Source organism: Xenopus laevis, chromosome 6L (genome assembly GCF_017654675.1).
Source record: "Xenopus laevis strain J_2021 chromosome 6L, Xenopus_laevis_v10.1, whole genome shotgun sequence".
Classification (NCBI taxonomy): Eukaryota; Metazoa; Chordata; class Amphibia; order Anura; family Pipidae; genus Xenopus; species Xenopus laevis.
The window spans coordinates 127,336,600-127,356,452 of NC_054381.1; the positions used below are offsets into that span (position 1 = coordinate 127,336,600).

General features: G+C 38.5%; 1 protein-coding gene across 1 annotated transcript; it reads right to left on the reverse strand.

Annotated features, from left to right (window-relative positions):
• Positions 1 to 891: 891 nt before the first annotated feature.
• On the reverse strand, positions 892 to 19,370 carry ppp1r42.L (protein phosphatase 1 regulatory subunit 42 L homeolog). Its single transcript, NM_001095321.1, is given in 10 exon segments — positions 892 to 1,574; positions 2,494 to 2,611; positions 2,991 to 3,162; positions 4,406 to 4,534; positions 4,902 to 5,019; positions 10,401 to 10,517; positions 11,825 to 11,963; positions 15,114 to 15,274; positions 18,996 to 19,186; positions 19,340 to 19,370. Coding segments are annotated over 9 exon segments (1,119 nt in total). The 5' UTR covers positions 19,128 to 19,186; positions 19,340 to 19,370; the 3' UTR covers positions 892 to 1,541.
• Between the last annotated feature and the right edge of the window lie 483 nt (positions 19,371 to 19,853).

Consider the following 19,853-nt stretch of genomic DNA (forward strand, 5'->3'; position numbering starts at 1 on the left):
GGGTTCCAATCCAGTGGTTTTTGCCAAGGATCGGGACATATTTTTCACAATTTAGGGACACAATATGGGATAATTGAGAAGACAATAAGAGAAAATGGCCAAAAATAATCATGAATCACCTTACCATCTATGTTCTATTATTGAACATTAAATCTTAAATGATTGGGTCAGCCAAGTCATTTCCACTGGCAGTGATGAGTAGAATGTCTTGGGATCTCACAGTGACAGCCTTGTTACTTACTGGATCCATCCTCTGCCTAGCCATACATTTGAATGCTGCCTTGTGTGGGGATATAATGGGTAATTTTTCTCAATTGTAATCCAATGCCCCATACCCATCTAGTCTTTTAGATTTCCTCAGTAAAAGACTTATCCTTCAGTCTAACTATTTTTAATTCTATTAAAAGAAGTCTGAAAGGGACTACCGAGTTAACATGGCTGTAATGCACCTCTCCAAAGTTGCCAATATTTCAAGCTTGTCCAAAGGGAAACTATAATAAAACTATGTGGAATAAGTATTCCAATGTTCTATGTGCATTTCTGCTCAAAGCTTGGAATAGTACCCAAAGTTTCTCAAAGCATGTCTGGACATAGCGTGATACTATTCCAGTATTGGTATTTCCCTGTACTTAGCACAATTCAGAAGGAACAAGTGGGCCATCAGCCTTCTTGCAATGCTTTGGTCTCCTCTTACGCCAGTCTAAAACCACCAACTTGGAGATATCCAGAAAAGAGCACTAAATCCATAGGTATGGCTGCCGCATTGGCAGGTGCAGGCCATCCCTGACCTTAGTACCTGCATCTCAATGACACAATTTAGAGAGAGATGGTTCATTTAATATTTAGATTAAGCTCCAGTTTCTAGCTTAAATGAGAAAGAAACACTAAACATGAAGTAGAAATTAAAATGTATTAAGGCTGATTGCAAAGCTAAGATGTAAATTAGCAAGCCCCATGCTAGGAATTATCCAAAAGCACTTCCTGAGCACTATAGACAGTTGCTTAAAAATGACAGTGAACATCGGTGAACATGGAACACACTATACCAACTCTTGACCACATGCTTGGTCATGCAATCAATATTTTGAGGCTCTTATTGCTGGTGCCATTGTCTCACTTGACTCCTGACCATCAATGATACCTGAATATGATATATTAGCCAGCACTTATCCTAAGCTAGCTGCAATGCAACCTTGCCCCATGACCCAAAAATATAGGGTAAATCTGATTTATCAATCAGTAACCAGTAAGAAATATCAGGTGTTTCATACAAAGCAATCTCTTTTCTGTGCTGGAACTACAGAATTGTCCAACTCTTTCCCTTCATATTGATTGGGGGGTGGAAATATAATGTCAATCACATACAAACGGACATCTTTCAATTCTGATAAATCTGTTAATTTGTTAAAAAAAAAACTTCCTGACTTGTCAGAAAAGGACAAATGTGGAAAATATCAATCTATTGGCGGAAACTAGGAGTAAGTTTAGTTGTCATAGGCAAGTCCTTTCATAGGTGAAGATAACCAGCCTTGCTGTATTTTTCAGGGAATTCCTTCTGTTTCATCCTTTTCTCCCTGAAAAAGAAAAAAAAAGTATGGTATTTTTCTGTATTTATTTTTAATCTATCTATCTATCTATCTATATATATATATATCTACAATTCCATTTATAATAATTATATAATGAGATATTAAATATAGAAAATTAATGGGGAATTGACCCCTGACTAAAATTGTGAAATGCTGTACTTATTCTGTACCAGCCCAAAGGTACAGCATCCCATATATTTGAAGATCTGGGCACTTACTATGATGCAGGGTGCAAAAAAATATGGTGGTTTGCACCTATTTTTGCACTTTGCAACATGTCCATGGGTTATGAATGAAATTTGAATGTGCTGGATTTGATGAATAAGGTCCAAAGTACAGGGTGTACAGACACAAGAGAACCGTGGCATTCCTTTCAATATGACTACTATGGATATACTTTCTGGATCATAGGCTCCAGCAGCATCCCTCTGCCCTGAAGCAAAGAGTTAGGAAGGGTCAGTCACACCACCTTCACGTGGTGCAATCGTGGATTTGTCCCCTTACTCATTTCAGCTAATATAATAAATGCTAATCAGAGCGAATCAGGCGGGACATGTACTGCAGCACTTGCAGCTTTGCTGCCCTGACTCCTTTTGGCTTTAAATCGATGAACTCGTAATCATTTTACTGCGATGGAGCTGGTGATCTGCTTAAAACTTACAGAATATCAGAATTAAAATAGATTGAATTTTCCTTAATCCTTATTTCAAAGAGTTTCAAATTTACTAAAGCTGAATTTTCACGGTAAGTTAGGCGCTCAGACATCTATGCTCTGTTAGGAAAAATCTCAGCCATAAAGCAGGGCAGGACTGTTGCTTACAATGGGTATCGGATAGTATCTGACACTGAGACAAAATGTTTCATAATAAACTTGAGCTATTTTATTTTATAAAAGAATTCTTACCTTCCAAAGGTTTATTAAATTTGTGGGGTACCCTGGCCTTTCATTGCCATGTTGTCCTCCAACACATTCAGATTCAGGGATACAACCACTGAAGGACTCCATTCCTCTTGCTTCGCTCCTATTAATAGGCAGGTCAAATAAATATGTTTACATTGCAGCTTCTGCACAGTACAACCCATTTCCATTTATCTATTTTCCATTTATTTACATTTACCAACTCAATCCTGCATAGCCTTATTTGTTTATTGATTTCTAAAAATGTCAGTATCCCTTTAACATCATTGTGTTTTCACAATCTGTGTTTAGCTGGTATACAGCAGCCCGGGCAACACAAACAAATGTACTTGGGCAATGATGCGTAGTGCCTTTCCTAACAAAGTGGAAGGAACAGTCCTAGGGCACTTGGGCAAATGCAGGTCAGTGCCAAATAATGAGCCATTTCAGAGTGACGGATTCAAAAATTGGCTGCAACAGATACAGAATAAGGCACAACTTACTTGATATCCTCAATGACGCTGATGTTTCTCTTCCCAGCTGATCTCTGTAACTGCCCGTGTTTGTTACAACTTTGTGTATGCGCCATGACAATATATTTTGGTTGTTCCAAAAGCTGATGCCTGAAATTCTGATTGTAAACTGGCAAAAGTGACCGATAATTGTCAGATTCATCTGTGGTATATATGAAAAGATTCAAATGATCATAGTTCCAGTACACAGTGTATTTGCAACATTTTTTTTTTTTTGCACAATGAAAAAAAAGAAAATGTAATTCTCAAAGTTATTTGTATAATTGCAATTAAAAGCAGCTTGAATACAGCAGAAATCTGTTACAGGCCGAGATGTTTAATGAGTCAGAATCATAAGTGCAAGAAATATAAAAACTAGACATATAGGGGCAAATTTACTAAAGGGCGAAATGACTTAACGCTGGCGAAAATTCGCTCTGGCGAAAGAGCGTTACTTCGCAAATTCGGATTTTACTGGACGTTACCTCTTGCGCCAAACTTGCCTTCGCCACCTCAGACCAGGCGAGGTGCAATAGAGTAGATAGGACTTCCTCAAAAAATAGTTGAAAAATTTTCTAAGCCCCAAAAAACGCTGGAGACTTTTCATTATTCAGGGTGATAGGCTGTAAAAGATCGTAAATTTTTTCTGGGGTACTCGGATTCCCCCCTACATTTCCTAACATATGGCACATAAACTATACACTGGGCTCATGTGTAGGGCATTATAACAACTTTATTTTATTAAGGTTCCCTGGGCTTGTGTAGTGTAATATATATATATATATATATATATATATATATATATATATATATATATATATATATATATATATATATATATATATATATATATATATATATATATATATATACACACGTCCATTCAACTTTATCTTCCCGCCGTATGCAAATGAGGCAATGCTTGCGCAACTTCGCTTTGCTTGCTGCAGTAACACTACCGCGTTCGGCGCCCTGGACGCAACTTCGGATTTTAGTGAATTAGCGTTGTCCTGGCTAATCTATGCCTGGGGAAGTGTTGCGATGTAAGTGAAGCCGTCGCTGGCGAATTTTCGGAGGTTAGTGAATTTGCCCCATAGAGCTTGCAGCAGCAATTGCCTTCACAAATTTAATACCAAAAGTTTTTTTAAGAATAACATTTCTTTCATTACATTTTTTTGGTTTAGGCTGACTTTAGGTTGTTAGATGAATAGACAAAATATTACTATCAGTCAGAGTCAGTAGAGCAGAGACTAAAACCCTACTGCATAATATTATTAGCTGTTTATATGAAGAGTATTCAATCAAGGCTTTGCTGAAGAGGAACCTATACTTTGCAATATCCTTTTACATTATCTCAGAATTGTGCATGCTGCTAATCGTAGTGAATTATTGGCATAATGTCTCACATAATTGCGGCAAGAGTGACGGCCCAGTCATGTTCTCCAAATTTTTTTTCTTCTTGCTAATTCTTGAAGCCTTCCAGTTAAGTAAGAACTGCCGGGCCATCTCTTTTATTTCCTTTCCGTCAAGAATTTCTAATCAGAAAAAGTGAAAATTATTAATTTGTGCACAATTTCTGACAAATTGTTTCAGAAAAAAAAAGTTACCTTCTCATGTACAATACTCCGTTTCCACAAATACAATACCCTTAGTGAACCAAAATAATGGTTTGATAGCCCCCCCCCAACACCACAGTATAATGTTAGCCATGAATACAACTGCAGGAAGATGTTATCATCATACACTTTTGTCAGGGATAATTCTTTGTTTTGTTTAACATAGAAGAAGCACCACAAGTTTTATGTAGTGCATATTTGAATTCAGAACAAGAGTAAACCTGTACATGGATATAAAACTGCACATGTCTATATCCAAAATGAAAAGGTAGAAACTGACATTTACCTAATGTTTTCGAGATGATTGTAACTTTTTCTCTATATTTTGGTTTCAAGCAGACTGGATTCCCACTGAGATCCATTCTGCACAGCTTCGTCCATTTGCTCAGAACAAATTCCAGATCCTGCAAACAAACAATTATTTTTACTATTATTTAAACGAGCTGTGAAATATGTTGGTGCTACATAAATACATGTTAATAATAATAATAATAATAATAATAATGGGAACAATAATTACTTAAAGAGGTGGTTCACCTTTACTTTTAGTATATTTTTACTTTTTTTTTTATAAAGTATTTGATTCTTCCAGATTTTAAATGGGAGTAACTGACCCCATCTAAAAAACAAATGCTCTGTAAGGCTACATATTTATTGTTATAGCTGCTTTTTTTACTCATCTTTTTATTTGAGCCCTCTCTTATTCATATTCCAGTCTCTTATTCAAATCAATGCAAGGTTGCTAGGGCAATTTGTACCCTAACAACCAGACTGTAAACTGGAGAGCTGCTGAATAAAAAGTTAAATAACTCAAAAACCTCAAACAATAAGACATGAAAACAAATTCATGATTGAGATTATCACTCTCTACTTCATATTAACTTAAAGGACATATAAAGCCTACATTTTCCTGCCATATATATATAAGCTGGGCATATCTCCCCCACCCAAATGGCATTATTTGTATTGCATACATCCCCTCAGTTGTCCAGCATCATTACATTTCCCTGAAACAAATAGCAGCTTTCACTTGTGGGCCATTTTCACTCCAACACATCATCAGTGCATTTATATCTGCAAACAGCACATACTGTAGGCGATGTAAAGCTCACACAATTGAAGACAGAAGGCTAACACAGGTAGAATTTACTCAGATAAACCTGCTTGGCTTGAGCACTGTAATGGTTTCTCTGAGCTCAGGAGAGGGGTTAGGTTTTACAAATCGGAGCAGACAGCTAGAGCAGAGTTTCTATGGGAACCAGCAATGCCATCTCTTCATTTGCGGTTAGACTGGAGGGTGTGTTTATTAATCTGAACTGAGCATGCTCATGAGTCAACAGCCAAAGGAAATTCCCGAGGGGGGGGCTGAGTGGGCAAGAGGAGCAGAAGGAATCCTAAGTGATTAAGGGGATACTGCAGACTTACTAGAGTGGCAGGTATTTAGAGATTTCAAAGAGCTCTTCAGTGATCACATTTTTGTGTGAGGGGCTTACATGTCCTTACATGAACAACTTATTTAAAGGCAAGAGCTGACTTTTGGTCTGAAGGACAAGGAGATTTGGCCATACCACACAGCATAATATAATTGACTTCAGTATTCAACATTGCTCAAAAATTAAAAGTTTAGTGACTTACAATAACTTTCATTTTTAAAGCCTGCATCTTGTTATCTACTTTGTTATCCAATAAAAAGTATCACTCCTCCTGTTCTGATCTATGGCGAACATGGTACAACATACTTTTCAAAAATTAGTTGTTTAAAAAAACAACGGGTTGTGGCTGCTAGCAGGCTTTTTTCTGCTATGTTTACCCTGTCTATGACTTAAACAATATGGGCAGGACCCCAATGAACGATTCCGGTGCGATCCAACACGCTGCACAAAAACTCTGCACACTGCGTTTGCATCCGACAGTCGTGTCGTGTCGCATCAACAATGCAACACGATCCGACAATAGCATTACTTGCCTTATTTCTGTCACATCAGACGTGACGCCTGCGTTTTTGCGCAGCACGTCGGAATCGTCCGTGGAGTCCTGCCCTAAAGCCATTGCCACACATATAAACACCATGTAGAAAATTCCAATTTCCACCCCTACAACACATTTGTTTGCACAGAGAACAGTAATCCACCTGTCAATTTGCACACAAAGTGGATTTTGGCAAGAAACCCTGTTTACGTCAGAGGACAAAGTGAAATGTTTATAGACTTGGAAGTGAAGTCTGAGATGGGAACGTTAGCAGAAAGTCACAAGTTAGATCACTTCCAAAACCCCAGCAGGCTTATATAATCTGGTTGCTGATGTGCTGCCTGGAGTTTTAAATCCAGTGAAAAAGATTCAGCTAACAGGGTGTACAGCCAAACTTCAAATTCTGGGTGACCTACATTTGTCAATTTATAGCTATGGCACAAATATGGATTCCCAGTTCTACATTTCCCTGTTTATTAAAACTCTCCCTAATGAACTTCAGGAATATTTTTCTAAGGGTAGGACTACATGAATGATTCCGGCACGAGCTGACGTGCTGCGACAAAACACATGTGCAAACGATGCGCCAGCGTCCGACAGTCGTGTCGCGTCGGATCAACGATGTGTCAATTCTTTTACTTACCTTATATTTGTTGCATGCGACAAGTCGCATGCATTTTGTCGCAGCGCGTCATATTGCGCCGAAAACGCTCGTGGAGTCCTACCCTTATAGTTAGGAAAGTTTTTAGAAAATTGACTAATCTTTCAAAGATGACATCTGAGTTAATTGCCCAAAATAAGTTCAGCTGCTAGTGCTCAGCACTACTCATCTATCAGCCATCTCAATCCGTACATCCCACTGCAAATCGCATGCTGGAAGAATGGATTCAGACACGTTGGGGCCCATTTACTTAGCTCGAGTGAAGGAATAGAAGAAAAAATACTTCGAATTTCGAGTGAAGGATTTCGAATATGGCTACTTCAACTTTCGACTACGACTCGAACTAAAAATCGTTTGACTATTCGACCATTCGATAGTCGAAGTACTCTCTCTTTAAAAAATACTTGGACCCCCTAGTTCGCCACCTAAAACCTACCGAGGCCAATGTTAGTCCCCATAGGCTTCCTAACAATTTTCCGATCGAAGGAAAATCCTTTGATCGATGGTTTAAAATCCTTCGAATCGTTTGATCGTAGAAATAGCGCTACATCCTTCGACTTAGATATTCGAAGTCGAAGGATTTACATTCGGCAGTCGAATATCGCGGGTTAATTAACCCTCGATATTCAACCCTATGTAAATCTGCCCCTTTATATGCTAGACATAATTTTTGTAGTTTGGAAAATATTGCAGGGTTTTTTTTACCCATGGGTTGGCGATCAGTAAATAAATGGCAGGGCATAATAAATTGCCTCTCAGGTGTTATGACCACCACATTACTCCAAGTGAGAGGCATCTAAATCACCCTTACATGGCTGGCATCTCTTTCCATACAAATGTATGAGGCATGAGTTTCCTATGGCAAATCCTAGTGACATCAGATTTGGACAGTCTGCGAATGCCAAAGTGAGTATTTCCGAATGATCCCCAGCTGACACTGCTTAATGCTTCCTCACATATGAATAATGTCACGGATAGCTATAATGAAAACCATCTAAATAAGTAATTTATTATATGCAAGAAACTTCCCATGTCCGTTGTACTACTGGGGTTATAAAAAAAATATTTTCCTGAGTAATGTGTAATAAAACATTGCATTATTATTTTTGATTTCATTGTTTGTACTTACGGCGTGTGAAGAAGAATCACAAGTCAGTTGTGTTTATTTTTTAGGAGATTTAGATTTATAATGTTCATCAAGGAAAGCAGAAAATGATACATTACAACGAAATGCACAATTTGTAGCAGCAGCCTTTGATTAATACATTACTACTCTCAAGCAATTTTTTTTTTTTTTTTGCCAACTGCTACTCAGTTGATAAATGACCCAGAACATTCTGGTCCTATTGTATGTTTATGTTAGAATACACTAATTCTGTGGTGAAATATGATTACCTCTTTGGATACGCTCTACTTGTTTATTGCCTTCCTGTCTCTAATAAAGTGCGTTCATTTCCAGATTTCCAATAACACTTGCTAAAGGGAGCAGTTTCTTTGGAGGTTGTCTCTATTTGATAAATGATCACGTCAGGCTATCATTTAGAGGTTACTGATTTGTCCTGCAAACAAATCAAAATGAACACACAAGGGATACACCACTGGCATTAGCCTTCTATACCATTAATGCCGCTCATTTATGAACCTGTATTTGAACTATGTGGCATCATTATTATTGGGAATGTCTGCTTTGAGTACTTCACTTTGACTTGAGTCATTTGTCATGCGCTTGACTATCTGTCATAATCTCTGTGGGAAAAGACAAAATCAATATCGGTGTCTTGGGCCTTGACTAGGTCATGAACGAAATGAATCCATCTTTTTGGTTCTGTTTTTCTAATAATCAATGCTGTACAGAAGTTGCATACATTAATGGCACATTGAATATAGAAATGGCATGGGAATATATAAACCATATCACGTCAGTCAAACTGTGGAAATGCGCCAAGGAATCCAAACTTAAATGGAAAACTATTACTATTTAATACAAATGTGCTGCTACAGGATTTGTGTAAATATTGCATTTATTTGACGGAGTAAACAAACAGCTATAGTGCAAATAACCAAGGTACAAAGCATGAAATGTGCATTATGTGGGCGGGAGCTGTAATAATAAAAAATTCCCAATGTTAAAATTGGGAATATTCCATATTTTGTGCATTTTATTTCTTATTTCTAAAATGGTCAGTATGACTAGGGAATGCTAAGCTTGACCTGCATTCCTCATTTATATGTACTGCAAGTGGCATGAAGGCATTGCAGACATGGATACCCTCAAAGGAGGGGAGAGCGTTTAATAGACAGCTGCTACTTACAATATTTGGAAATGAAAACACTACCAGTATTTCTATTAAAACAGTATCAAAGATAGTGTAAAAAGATATTAAATATATTAACATATGATGCAGTACTGTGTTTAAAAACTTAGTATTCCATAGAGCTCTAACAATTTTAGGGGCAAAGTGAAAAAATGGCTCAGAAGTCCCATGTTTATTGGACTTGCCCCACTTCTGGTTAGGGTTGCCACCTGGCCGGTATTTTACCAGCCTTGCCAGTAAAAATGATGGTTGATCCCAATAGGGAAAAAAGATAAATAAGGCCAGTATTTTTTTCAGAAAAGGTGGCAACCCTACACATTCAGGGGTGTAACTATAGACGAAGCAGACCCTTGCAGGGGGGGGCAAACTGTTGGGTCTGCTTCCTCTATAGCTAATAACTCCCCTCCTCCCCAGCTGCTCTCTCTAACTGGTGAGGAAGGGGGAAGCAAGTCGAGTGGGAGTGGGGTGGGATGTGGGCAGGGAAGAGGCGGGACGGGGGCAGGGCAGAGGCAAGATGGCAAGTGGGTGGGAGGATGGGGATCGGTGTGCACCGGGCAGGGGTGCCTGGCACACTCTAGTTTCGCCACTGATCCCATTACCGTGTCCCCTCTCCTTCCTGAGCCCAAGAACGAATTAATCTGACAAAATAGTTGCAGGCAAGAAGTTGGGAGAGAATGTGTGTCCTCAATGTGTTGCCTGCAATCTCAATTATTCCGCTTGCCCTGCATTCATGCAATAGTTTGACGCAAGTTTGCATGTCTCTATCCAGAGTATAATCACTCTTCACAGACAGCTCGGAATTCATAAAAGGGAGTGAGAGAGAGAAGCAAGTGTCATTTACCTTAATTTCTTTTAGCTGGTTATCAGCAGCCACAAACTGTGTTAAATTCTCTAATACAGCCAAGTCCTTTAGCTCGTCTATATTGTTGTTGCTAATGTTCAACACTGAAAGGGATATCTAGAAGAATAAAAATGTAATTATTTATGCACTGATAAATGCCACAGTAACTCTTGCTACCAACTGTATAGCACTTAACAAGAGCACTAGAAATGCTCAGAAACTGTAAAGACACAACTTGTGATCAGTTATATCATATAGCTAAAATAACTTTGTATATGTTCAACCAGTACCTACAAATAAGTTATTACTTGGCAACACATTTCCTGTTTATATGAGATTTTATTCTATAGTATTGTAGATAGTGATGGGCAAATCTCTCCCGTTTGGCTTCGCAGAATAAATTCGCAAATTTCCATCGAATATCTATGAAATTCTGACATTTTCACAACCAAAAATTGTGAAAATCTGACATTTTCACGACAAAAATCTTGGACAACTTGGACGCCGGCATAAAATTCAAATTTTAACGTTTATTTTCACACAATTTTTGGCGTGAAAATGTCAGATTTTCACATTTTTTGACGTAAAAATGTAAGATTTTCACAACAAAAAACGTGAAAATCTGACATTTTCACAACAAAAAGTGTTAAAATTGGACATTTTCACTACAAAAATCGTGAAATTCGGACATTTTCATGAAAAATCGTGAACATCGGAAATTCACGATCGCGTCCAAGTTGACGATGGCATTAAAGTCAATGGGCGTCCAAATAGTGTTGACGCACGCCGGGGGAATTTTCACAGGAGATTTGCGAATTCATTTGCCGACTGCGAAACGCGGAAATTTACCGCAAATTTGTGCTAGGCGAATTTATTCGCCCATCACTAATTGTAAAACGCCATAATTGGTATCTCACTCTGTTTATCTTCCTGCATAATAACTTAAACCATTCCTCATAGCGTATCTCCAATGGAAAGGTGTGCCCTATCCATATTCTGTGGCCCTGTCATAATACAGTATCACTTTTCACACATTCAGACATTAACGCAACTTATAGCCCAGAGACTATGCAAGGCCACAGATTCATCAACATGGCCTCACATGGAATTTATTTATTTTAATAGGGCTGCTGAACCTCTTCGATCATTTCAACAGAGGCTGGAACTGTGCATAAGAGCTTAAACAGGGATTTACTATTATAAAAATTATTTAGAACTTAAACCACTCTTTTATTATCAACATTATAGTTCCACCCAGTTATTCAGAGGGTTATCATTTTATTATAATATGAAGATGATTTTTAAAGTTGTTGGGGAAAAAAATAAAACAGCAAAAAACATTTTTGCCAAAATGTCAACGATGCCTGGGCCTATTGACGTCTTGCATCTTCTGAAATTCCCATCAAACAGGAACAATTACTTACACCAAGGAAGTGAAGAGTCCGTGGATCAAACAGTAATTTCTCTCCAGGCGGAAGTCGTTGATTTTCAATGTGCAACTCACGCAGTTCTCTCAGCCCTTCTAAACCCTCAACAACTGTGAGGCAGTTTCCCCCCAGATACCTACAAAACAGACATCAAAATGTTTTTGTTTTTTTTTGCAAACAAAAGCCCCTTCTAAAATAGCTGTTGAAATATTAAAGCAAAAATGGATCTTTTAAAGGAGAACTAAACCCCCCCCATGCCAAAAAAAACATTAACTGCCTGGCATTGCTCTCCCTCCCCGCGCTGTGCATTAGTCAAAAAATCTGACCCTAAAATGCAGAGCTTCATATTCTTTCGGAACTCTAACGCCCACACGAAATCTGCGGGAACATGCACAGTTGGGCCAAGTCAGGAATCGGCTTCAGCTGCGCATGCACAGATTGGCATTGAGTTACGAAAGGATACGAAGTGGAGGAAGATGGTGCCCTGGAGTGCTGCTGCACTACATCTTAGGGTCAGGTTTTTTTTTTTTTCTTTTACTGATGCACAGGGCAGAAAGGGAGGGGGGGGCAATGCCAGGCAGTTAAGGGGGGGATGTTTGGTACGGAGGTTTAGTTCTCCTTTAAAGGTGTCATTCACCTTCAAAAAATGTTAAACATACTGGGGCTCATTTATCAACACTGGGCAAATTTGCACATGGGCAGTTACCTATAGCAACCAATCAGTGATTAGCTTTTTGAAACCAGCTGCACGTAGAACAATGAATGCAGCAATCTGATTGGTTGCCATGGGTTACTGCCCATGGGCAAATTTGCCCAGTGTTGATAAATGACCCCGACTGAATGGCTTTTTTAGTTGTCTTCTATTTTTGTTATGTATTTGCAGTTTGCATTCCCCCCCTCATGTTTCCCAGTAGAAGTTCAGTGTAAGTAACGCTCATGTTTCTTAAGAGGGCAGAAAACAAATATAAAAATTTGCATAATGAATCAGAATTTGTCCTCTGCTATTCTCTTCATCGCTGGTCCTCACTACAGGTATGGGATCCATTAACCCGGAAACCCATTATCCAGAAAGCTACCAATTATGGAAAAGCTGTCTCCCATAAACTGAAGTTTTATCCAAATGATCAAATTTTTTTTTAAAAATGATTTCCTTTTACTCTGTAATAATTAAACAGTAGCTTGTGCTTGATCCTAACTAAGATTTAATGAATCCTTATTGGAAGCAAAATCAGCCAATTTGGTTTTTGATTTGGTTTATTTCATGTTTTAACAGATTTTCTAGTAGACTTAAGGTATAATTACGGAAAGATCCATTATCGGGAAACCCCCAGGTCCCAGGCATTCTAAATAATAGGTCCCATTCCTGTACATATATCACTGATACAGTTTAGCAGTAGTTAGATCACCTCCAGCTAAACATGTGAATTGGTTTATTCATGTCCGACATGGACTTGCAATCTGAGCAGAAGTTTATGTTTTATGTATAAAAGCACTCATTAACCAAACTGGTTTGTGTCTGGGTGTAATGACTCAATTCAACCCTGAAACTACTGCCACTGTTAATATTGCGTTAATCCAATGCTTTCAGACTGTGTCAAAGGGTGCCACTAGAAAAATCAATCACAAACACTGATGGGCCAATCCCAACTCAGACAATTTTGAACACAACATGAGCACGATTTGGCAAAAAAACCACTTGTGCAATTGTGCATGCTTTAATGCATTAGATGCGATTGTGGCAGGCACACTGCATTGATAACTGAATTGTATCAGAGACTGCATTACGCAGACTGAAACTGATGTCATCATTTATACATTATAGCTGGATTCAGTTAACCTTTAGATTTACTTGTTTGTTAAAAACAGCAGTTACCATTTCACACATAAGGGTGGGACAACATGGCCGACTTGGATGTGTTTCCGTCGGATTCAATGCTGGGCGACAAACCGCCTGGATGCGATGGGAAACAAGGTAATTAATACAAAAGTCGCATGGTGTCGCAGCGTTCGTCCGACGCGACACGGTTGTCGGATGCAAATGTTGCACACTGTGTCTGCATCCGACAGTCGTGTCGCTTTGCGACACCATTTGACTTTTGTATTAAATACATCTGACGTGGGCATTTTGTCGCCCAGCGTCAGATCCGACGGAAACGCATTCAAGTCGGCCGTGTAGTCAAGGAGCATGTTCAGAAGATGCAGCTGCTATTAACTAATGTAAATGAGATCCTTTGCCTTCACTAAGAAACAGCTCATTGGATCCATGTACTAAATTGTGTATTTGCAAACAATAAAATGTGGTGTGATCCGTTGTGTGTTGTGTGTGCTGTCATTCGTGCACAACTCAAGAGAAAGATAGTTCACCGCCCTAAACTCCAAAAAAGGAAGGAAAAAACACAATAGCATAATCAATGTAGACAACATATAGGAAGTAAAAAAATCTAAAAGCAAAAAAGCATCTTTAACTAGCCTTGCAATCTGCATCTGGACAAGGTTAGCCACTGCATTACAGTATAGCGTAAAATTAGTTCATATTCACAAGCTGACCAGAAACATATAATCTAAAGCTCAACATACAGATATTTTTTTAATGAGAGCAATGTAGATTGCACATTCTTGTCTTCTAGCTCTATGGTCTTTGAGCTTGCACTGATTGGGAATGAAAGGGAGAGGCCAATCCATGCCTAAGGTACCACCAGCTGCTAATACTGCCCAGGTTAAAGGCACGATGTGTTACTTACAGTATGTTATAGAATGGCTAATAGTAATTTGCCTTCTTCTTTGGACTCTTTCCAGCTTTCAAATAGGGGTCACTGACCCCATCTAAAAAACAAATACTCTGAAGGCTACAAATGTATTGTTATTGCTACTTGTATTACTTCTCTTTCTATTCAGGCCTCTCCTATTCATATACCAGTCTCTTATTCAAATGAATGCATGGTTGCTAGGGTAATTTGGACCCTAGCAACCAGATTACTGAAATTGCAAACTGGAGAGCTGCTGAATAAAATGCTAAATAACAAAAAAAAACACAAATAATAAAAAATGAAAACCAATTGAAAATTGTCCCAGAATATCAGTCTTTGCATCAAACCAAAAGTTAATTTAAAGGTGAACAACCCCTTTAAGGTCATTCACATTCACAGGCATAAAGAACAACATTTCACCACGTGAGCATCAAGCAGGTTTGTAATGAAATTGATGCAACCCTGCAATGTGTATAGTATATTTAAAAGACAGGCTTATAGTGTTTCAGAAATAATAAATAAAAAAACAATTTGCTTACAGTTTTTCAAGTCTTTTCAAGCCACTGAGATTTTCAATGCAGGAGATGCAGTTGTTCTGAAGATACAGATGTGTAAGGTTTGATCCCAGATTTTTGATCTGATTAATATTGTTGTCATACAGATACAAGACAGTAAGATTTCTGCACATTGTTAAGTCTTCCTACAAAAAAAACAAAGATGTTAGTTATTTAATGTGCAATAATTTTGTACTTTCTGTGCATTCCTTACTTATTGTGTTGAAAAACAAAAGGGCTTTTCCCAAATTGTTGCTACAAAACAAGGCATTGTCAAATATGTTATTGTATATGGTAAAGTTAAGGTTTGCATTAAGTATTATGAGGCGCTCTAGCCCAAACCATTAAACATACACATAGCACTAGTGATGGGCGAATCTGTCCCGTTTCGCTTCACTGCGAAATTCACGAAACGCATTGAAGTCAATGGGCGTCAACATTATTTTGATGTGCGACAATTTTGACATGTGCGACAATTTTTATACGCGCGACTCGTGTCCAAATGCATTAAAGTGAATGGCGCCGTCGGAAAGTAAACATCCGCCGTCTGAAGAATCCGCCAATTTGTCGTGAATCCATGCCTGCTGAATAAATTCGCCCATCACTACACAGTGTGACAGCACATATTCATCCTCCACCAAACTCTCAAGTAACCATTACACATACAGGCAGGTAGCATTCTCATGGCATCCGGCAAACCCAGACTTATCAGACAGCTACATTTAGAATCGTGTGTCATGACTCCAAATAACACATTTTCACTGTTCTGAAATCCATTGCAACCAATTTTACACCCTCCTGTGTGTCTGACGGGCAGAATTAGGAATGCACCGAATCTAGGATTCGGTTCGGGATTTCGGATTCAGCCTTTTTCAGCAGGATTCAGATTCAGCCGAATCCTTGTGCCTGCCGAACTGAATCCGAATCTTAATTGGCATATTTAAATTAGGGTCGAGAAGGAAAATCCTGTGACTTTTCGTCACAAAACAAGGAAGTAAAAAATGTTTTTCCTTTCCTGCAAATTAGGATTTTAGTATTTGGCGGAATCTCTCATGAAGGATTCAGGGATTGAAATGCAGATGAAATAAAACCTGTATTTAAAGGCACATGCCTGCTCTGTCCCATCCCTTTTGTATGACATCACACTTTATCAACGAAGAACAAACAAAATGTCTCAAATTTAAATAACAGGTTTCTCCAAGATCCTCTCCACCGATATTCTCACTTGTATCTGATCTGGTGAACCTGAATCTAATTTTAGGTATCTGAGCTATTGTACTTCATTAGAATTTTAGTTTATTTAAATTACAAGTCAATGGACGAATATGTAAAATAGTGCTTGTTATGTTATCACCTTCATCTATCAATTTTTCAATTATCAATGAAGATGACACTGGTTTAATGAAAAAGTATAAATTGTAGTCGGTGACCTAATTATTAGTTACATTCATGTATTATAATTGATGGGAAAAAAAAGAGTAATAGGTGATAACTGTAACCTTTAAAAATGTCACTAGCTACCCGACTAAGGTTTTTTATAGAAAGTACAAGACATTTTAACAGACTTGTCTTTAATAAAAGACTGTTTCCACTAAACTGTTCTTTTAAGATTGTAAGCACTAACTAGCAGGGCCCTCTATCTCTTTCAGTCAATATAAATATATGTAATCTTTGTGCTTGATTTCCATACATTTTTTTCTGGTCCCCTGAAAAATGTAAAATGGGGTCTGTACTATAATGTAAACATCACATGGCTAAAAACTGAACATTTGCTTTGGCCTTACTAAGTAAATAATACAAGTAAACATTTCTAAAGTTATGTAATTTAACTTTCTAGGAAAGGTCTGCATAACATTTAAATACATGCCACAGTTTAAAAGTGCTCCTGTAAATGTAATTTACTTTAAATATTAAGATCCTTATCAGAGTATTATGTTTAAAATAAAAAAGCCCAGTGATTTCGGCATGTTGCCAGTAATAGAAGGAATTGTCGATGGCTAAAACACATCACGTTAGAACACCACATTTATAAGTGGAGGTGTCACTTTTATTACTAAAACTTGAGAATGTTAAAGTATCACACAGTTATTTATTTTGAAACCAGAGTTAAAGGTGAAGTGACTTGGGACCCAACCCCACAGAAAAGACATAATTATAGAGCTGCATTTCTCAGCGAATTGATATACTGGTTACAATAAACAAGCCAAGCAAATTCAATAAAAAGTTACTGAGAAGTATAAACTGAGCATGTAAACTTTTATTGCTGTATAACGCTAAAAGTGCAATCAATTGCGAGAAATAAGGCACTGTCCAACAAACATAAGACAGCCCAGACCACTTCAGGTTTTACTAAAACAGATTTATTTTAATCAAAGAAAACCCTGAGAATTTTTTTTAAAAATTTCTTTCAAGGATCTTGTATGACTATAAAGAAAATTCATGTAAAGGTCCCCATAGACGCAAAGATTTTTGTTTGATGAACAACCGATTTTATTGCAACCCAACCAATCCATCAAATTATCATGAGGTTAGTGGGAATCGAACGATCGTGCATCCAACAATTTTTTGTCCGACATTGGTCAGAAAATTGATCAGCCAGATTAGAAAATTTTCATCGGTCACAGTGAAATCTATCTATTGTCCAATTGTTTGAAAGGCCAATCAGGCAGCTCAACTGACACCTCCGTTTTTCTGGCTTCAACTAGACAACATTGCTTGAAATGGTCTTTTTAGTTGGATGGACAAATTGTACATTTAAACCATCATTTTAAGATAAGCTTGGTCTAACGATAATGAAAAGATCTATGGGCAGCTTTAGGTTATTTTGCAGAAAATCTCTTTGTAACACAGTATAAAATGTTTCTAACACTCGATACGGGTGATGCGTGGGTCTGACCAACACCTGGGGGGGTGGGTTCAGATTGACCAACTGCCTGAGCAGTGGGTTGTAGTTGTACAGCCCCTGTGACCTTTCCTGCCTTATTTTAAGCTACATTTCTCACAGGCAAAATGGCGTGCCGCAATGATTTATTGTTTCTAGTTACATCAGAGATGGGTGGGTTGAGTATATAAATCATTGTGGTGCAGTGGGTCAGTCTTGGTTTGCTAAGGGTTATGGTTGGCGTGGGTCAAGCATCACTACTACAAGGTGACCAGGCAGCCTAGGCAACCTGGTCCCCCCCGTGTGTGAGTGGACACATGCACCGTGATGTCACATTGGGGAGCTATGGTGACAGGGGAGAGCGACAGGGAAGAGCGGCAGAGGGGAGGGAAGAAGACAGAGATACGCAAACACGAACTAGGGGTACACAGAAGACACTTTGACAGGTTCCTGCCCAGCACTCCTTTATCAATGAACCCTATGTAGGCACCTCTTCTGCCGACCCATAGTTCCAGCCCTGATAACACCGCTAGGAAAGTGGAAGAAATATATAGTGAATAAAGTACAACCTATTATAAAATATAAGGATATTATAAGTCAATGAGGAGTTCCATGACCTTATAAAGGTCATGGAACTCTGAGGTTACTTCTAATATCCTCATTTTCCAACAAGGGGTACTTTATTTATTATAATACACAAGTTTTAGGAGTCATGTGGCAAAAATGACATCACTACTCACCGTTTATAACGGATGACATCACAAGTCACCTTTTATAAGGATATCATTTACAGGATATTCATGGCTCTTGTGTATTATAACAATACATACTCAATAACAAAGCACTGATAATATAATACTGCCTGCAAAAGTGCCGACCGGGGAGAGGAGGGGGCAGACGAAAATCTGGTACCTAGGGCAGCCCCAAACATTAATTCAGCCCTTGGATTCAGGTTTCAAAAGCTTAAGAGACCAATGAATACTTACAACTTCGTCGATATTTTTATTTGAAAAATTTAAGTGCGTTATTCTTCTTAGGTGCCGAGCGAGAGATTCGTCTTTCCGGTTCCTTAGTACATTGCTGTTTTTCATGACCAGATCCACTGTTAGACGCACCATTGTTGTGCAGGGCGGCTAGCAATATATTCCCTCACAGAGCCGCTCGCCTTACAATTCCCCTACAAAGTATATGTCGAAGCAAAGCAAGAATTACAAGGAGAATCTGAATTTAATTTAGGTAAACAGTGGAATCTTCCAAAGTCAGCACAAAAATCTGGTCAGACTTTCAGGATAGCCACCCCCTGGCCCTGTAGTAATTGACGGCAACTTACCTCTGTGTTAGTGTGTGTTAGTGTCTCACGGCTGAACTGTGGTAGAAGTTGATTCCTCACTGTGTCTGTGTATATATGTTGCTAGGCAACACTCTGCTCTCTCTTCCCATGCTGCAGATCCAGTCTCCTTCACACAGCCCTCATAGGAAGCTTCTCTGCTGGTGCTAATTAAGGGGGATACTCTGAGAGTAACTAGTGCTCCAGGGTAAACTAGTGTTTCCAGCAACTGGGATCCTCATTCCCTTCCCTTACATTTTGCATTACTGACACAGCAAGTTGCAGCCACAAATCAGGTTGACAAGAAGCACAATAAACTTGTTTGCTCAGGCAACAAGACTGAGTGGGGGCAGGGTCAATAAAAGGAATTTCCCTTCCTTTGATTAGATGGGTGAAAAAAGAATTAACCCTTACCTTTGCTGGCAGAAACACTACTGCATTTTTGAGAGGTAATGATCATGCTAGTCAGTGCTGGGGTATCTTCAAGCATTTTACCGCCCACCTACAAGCTAGATAT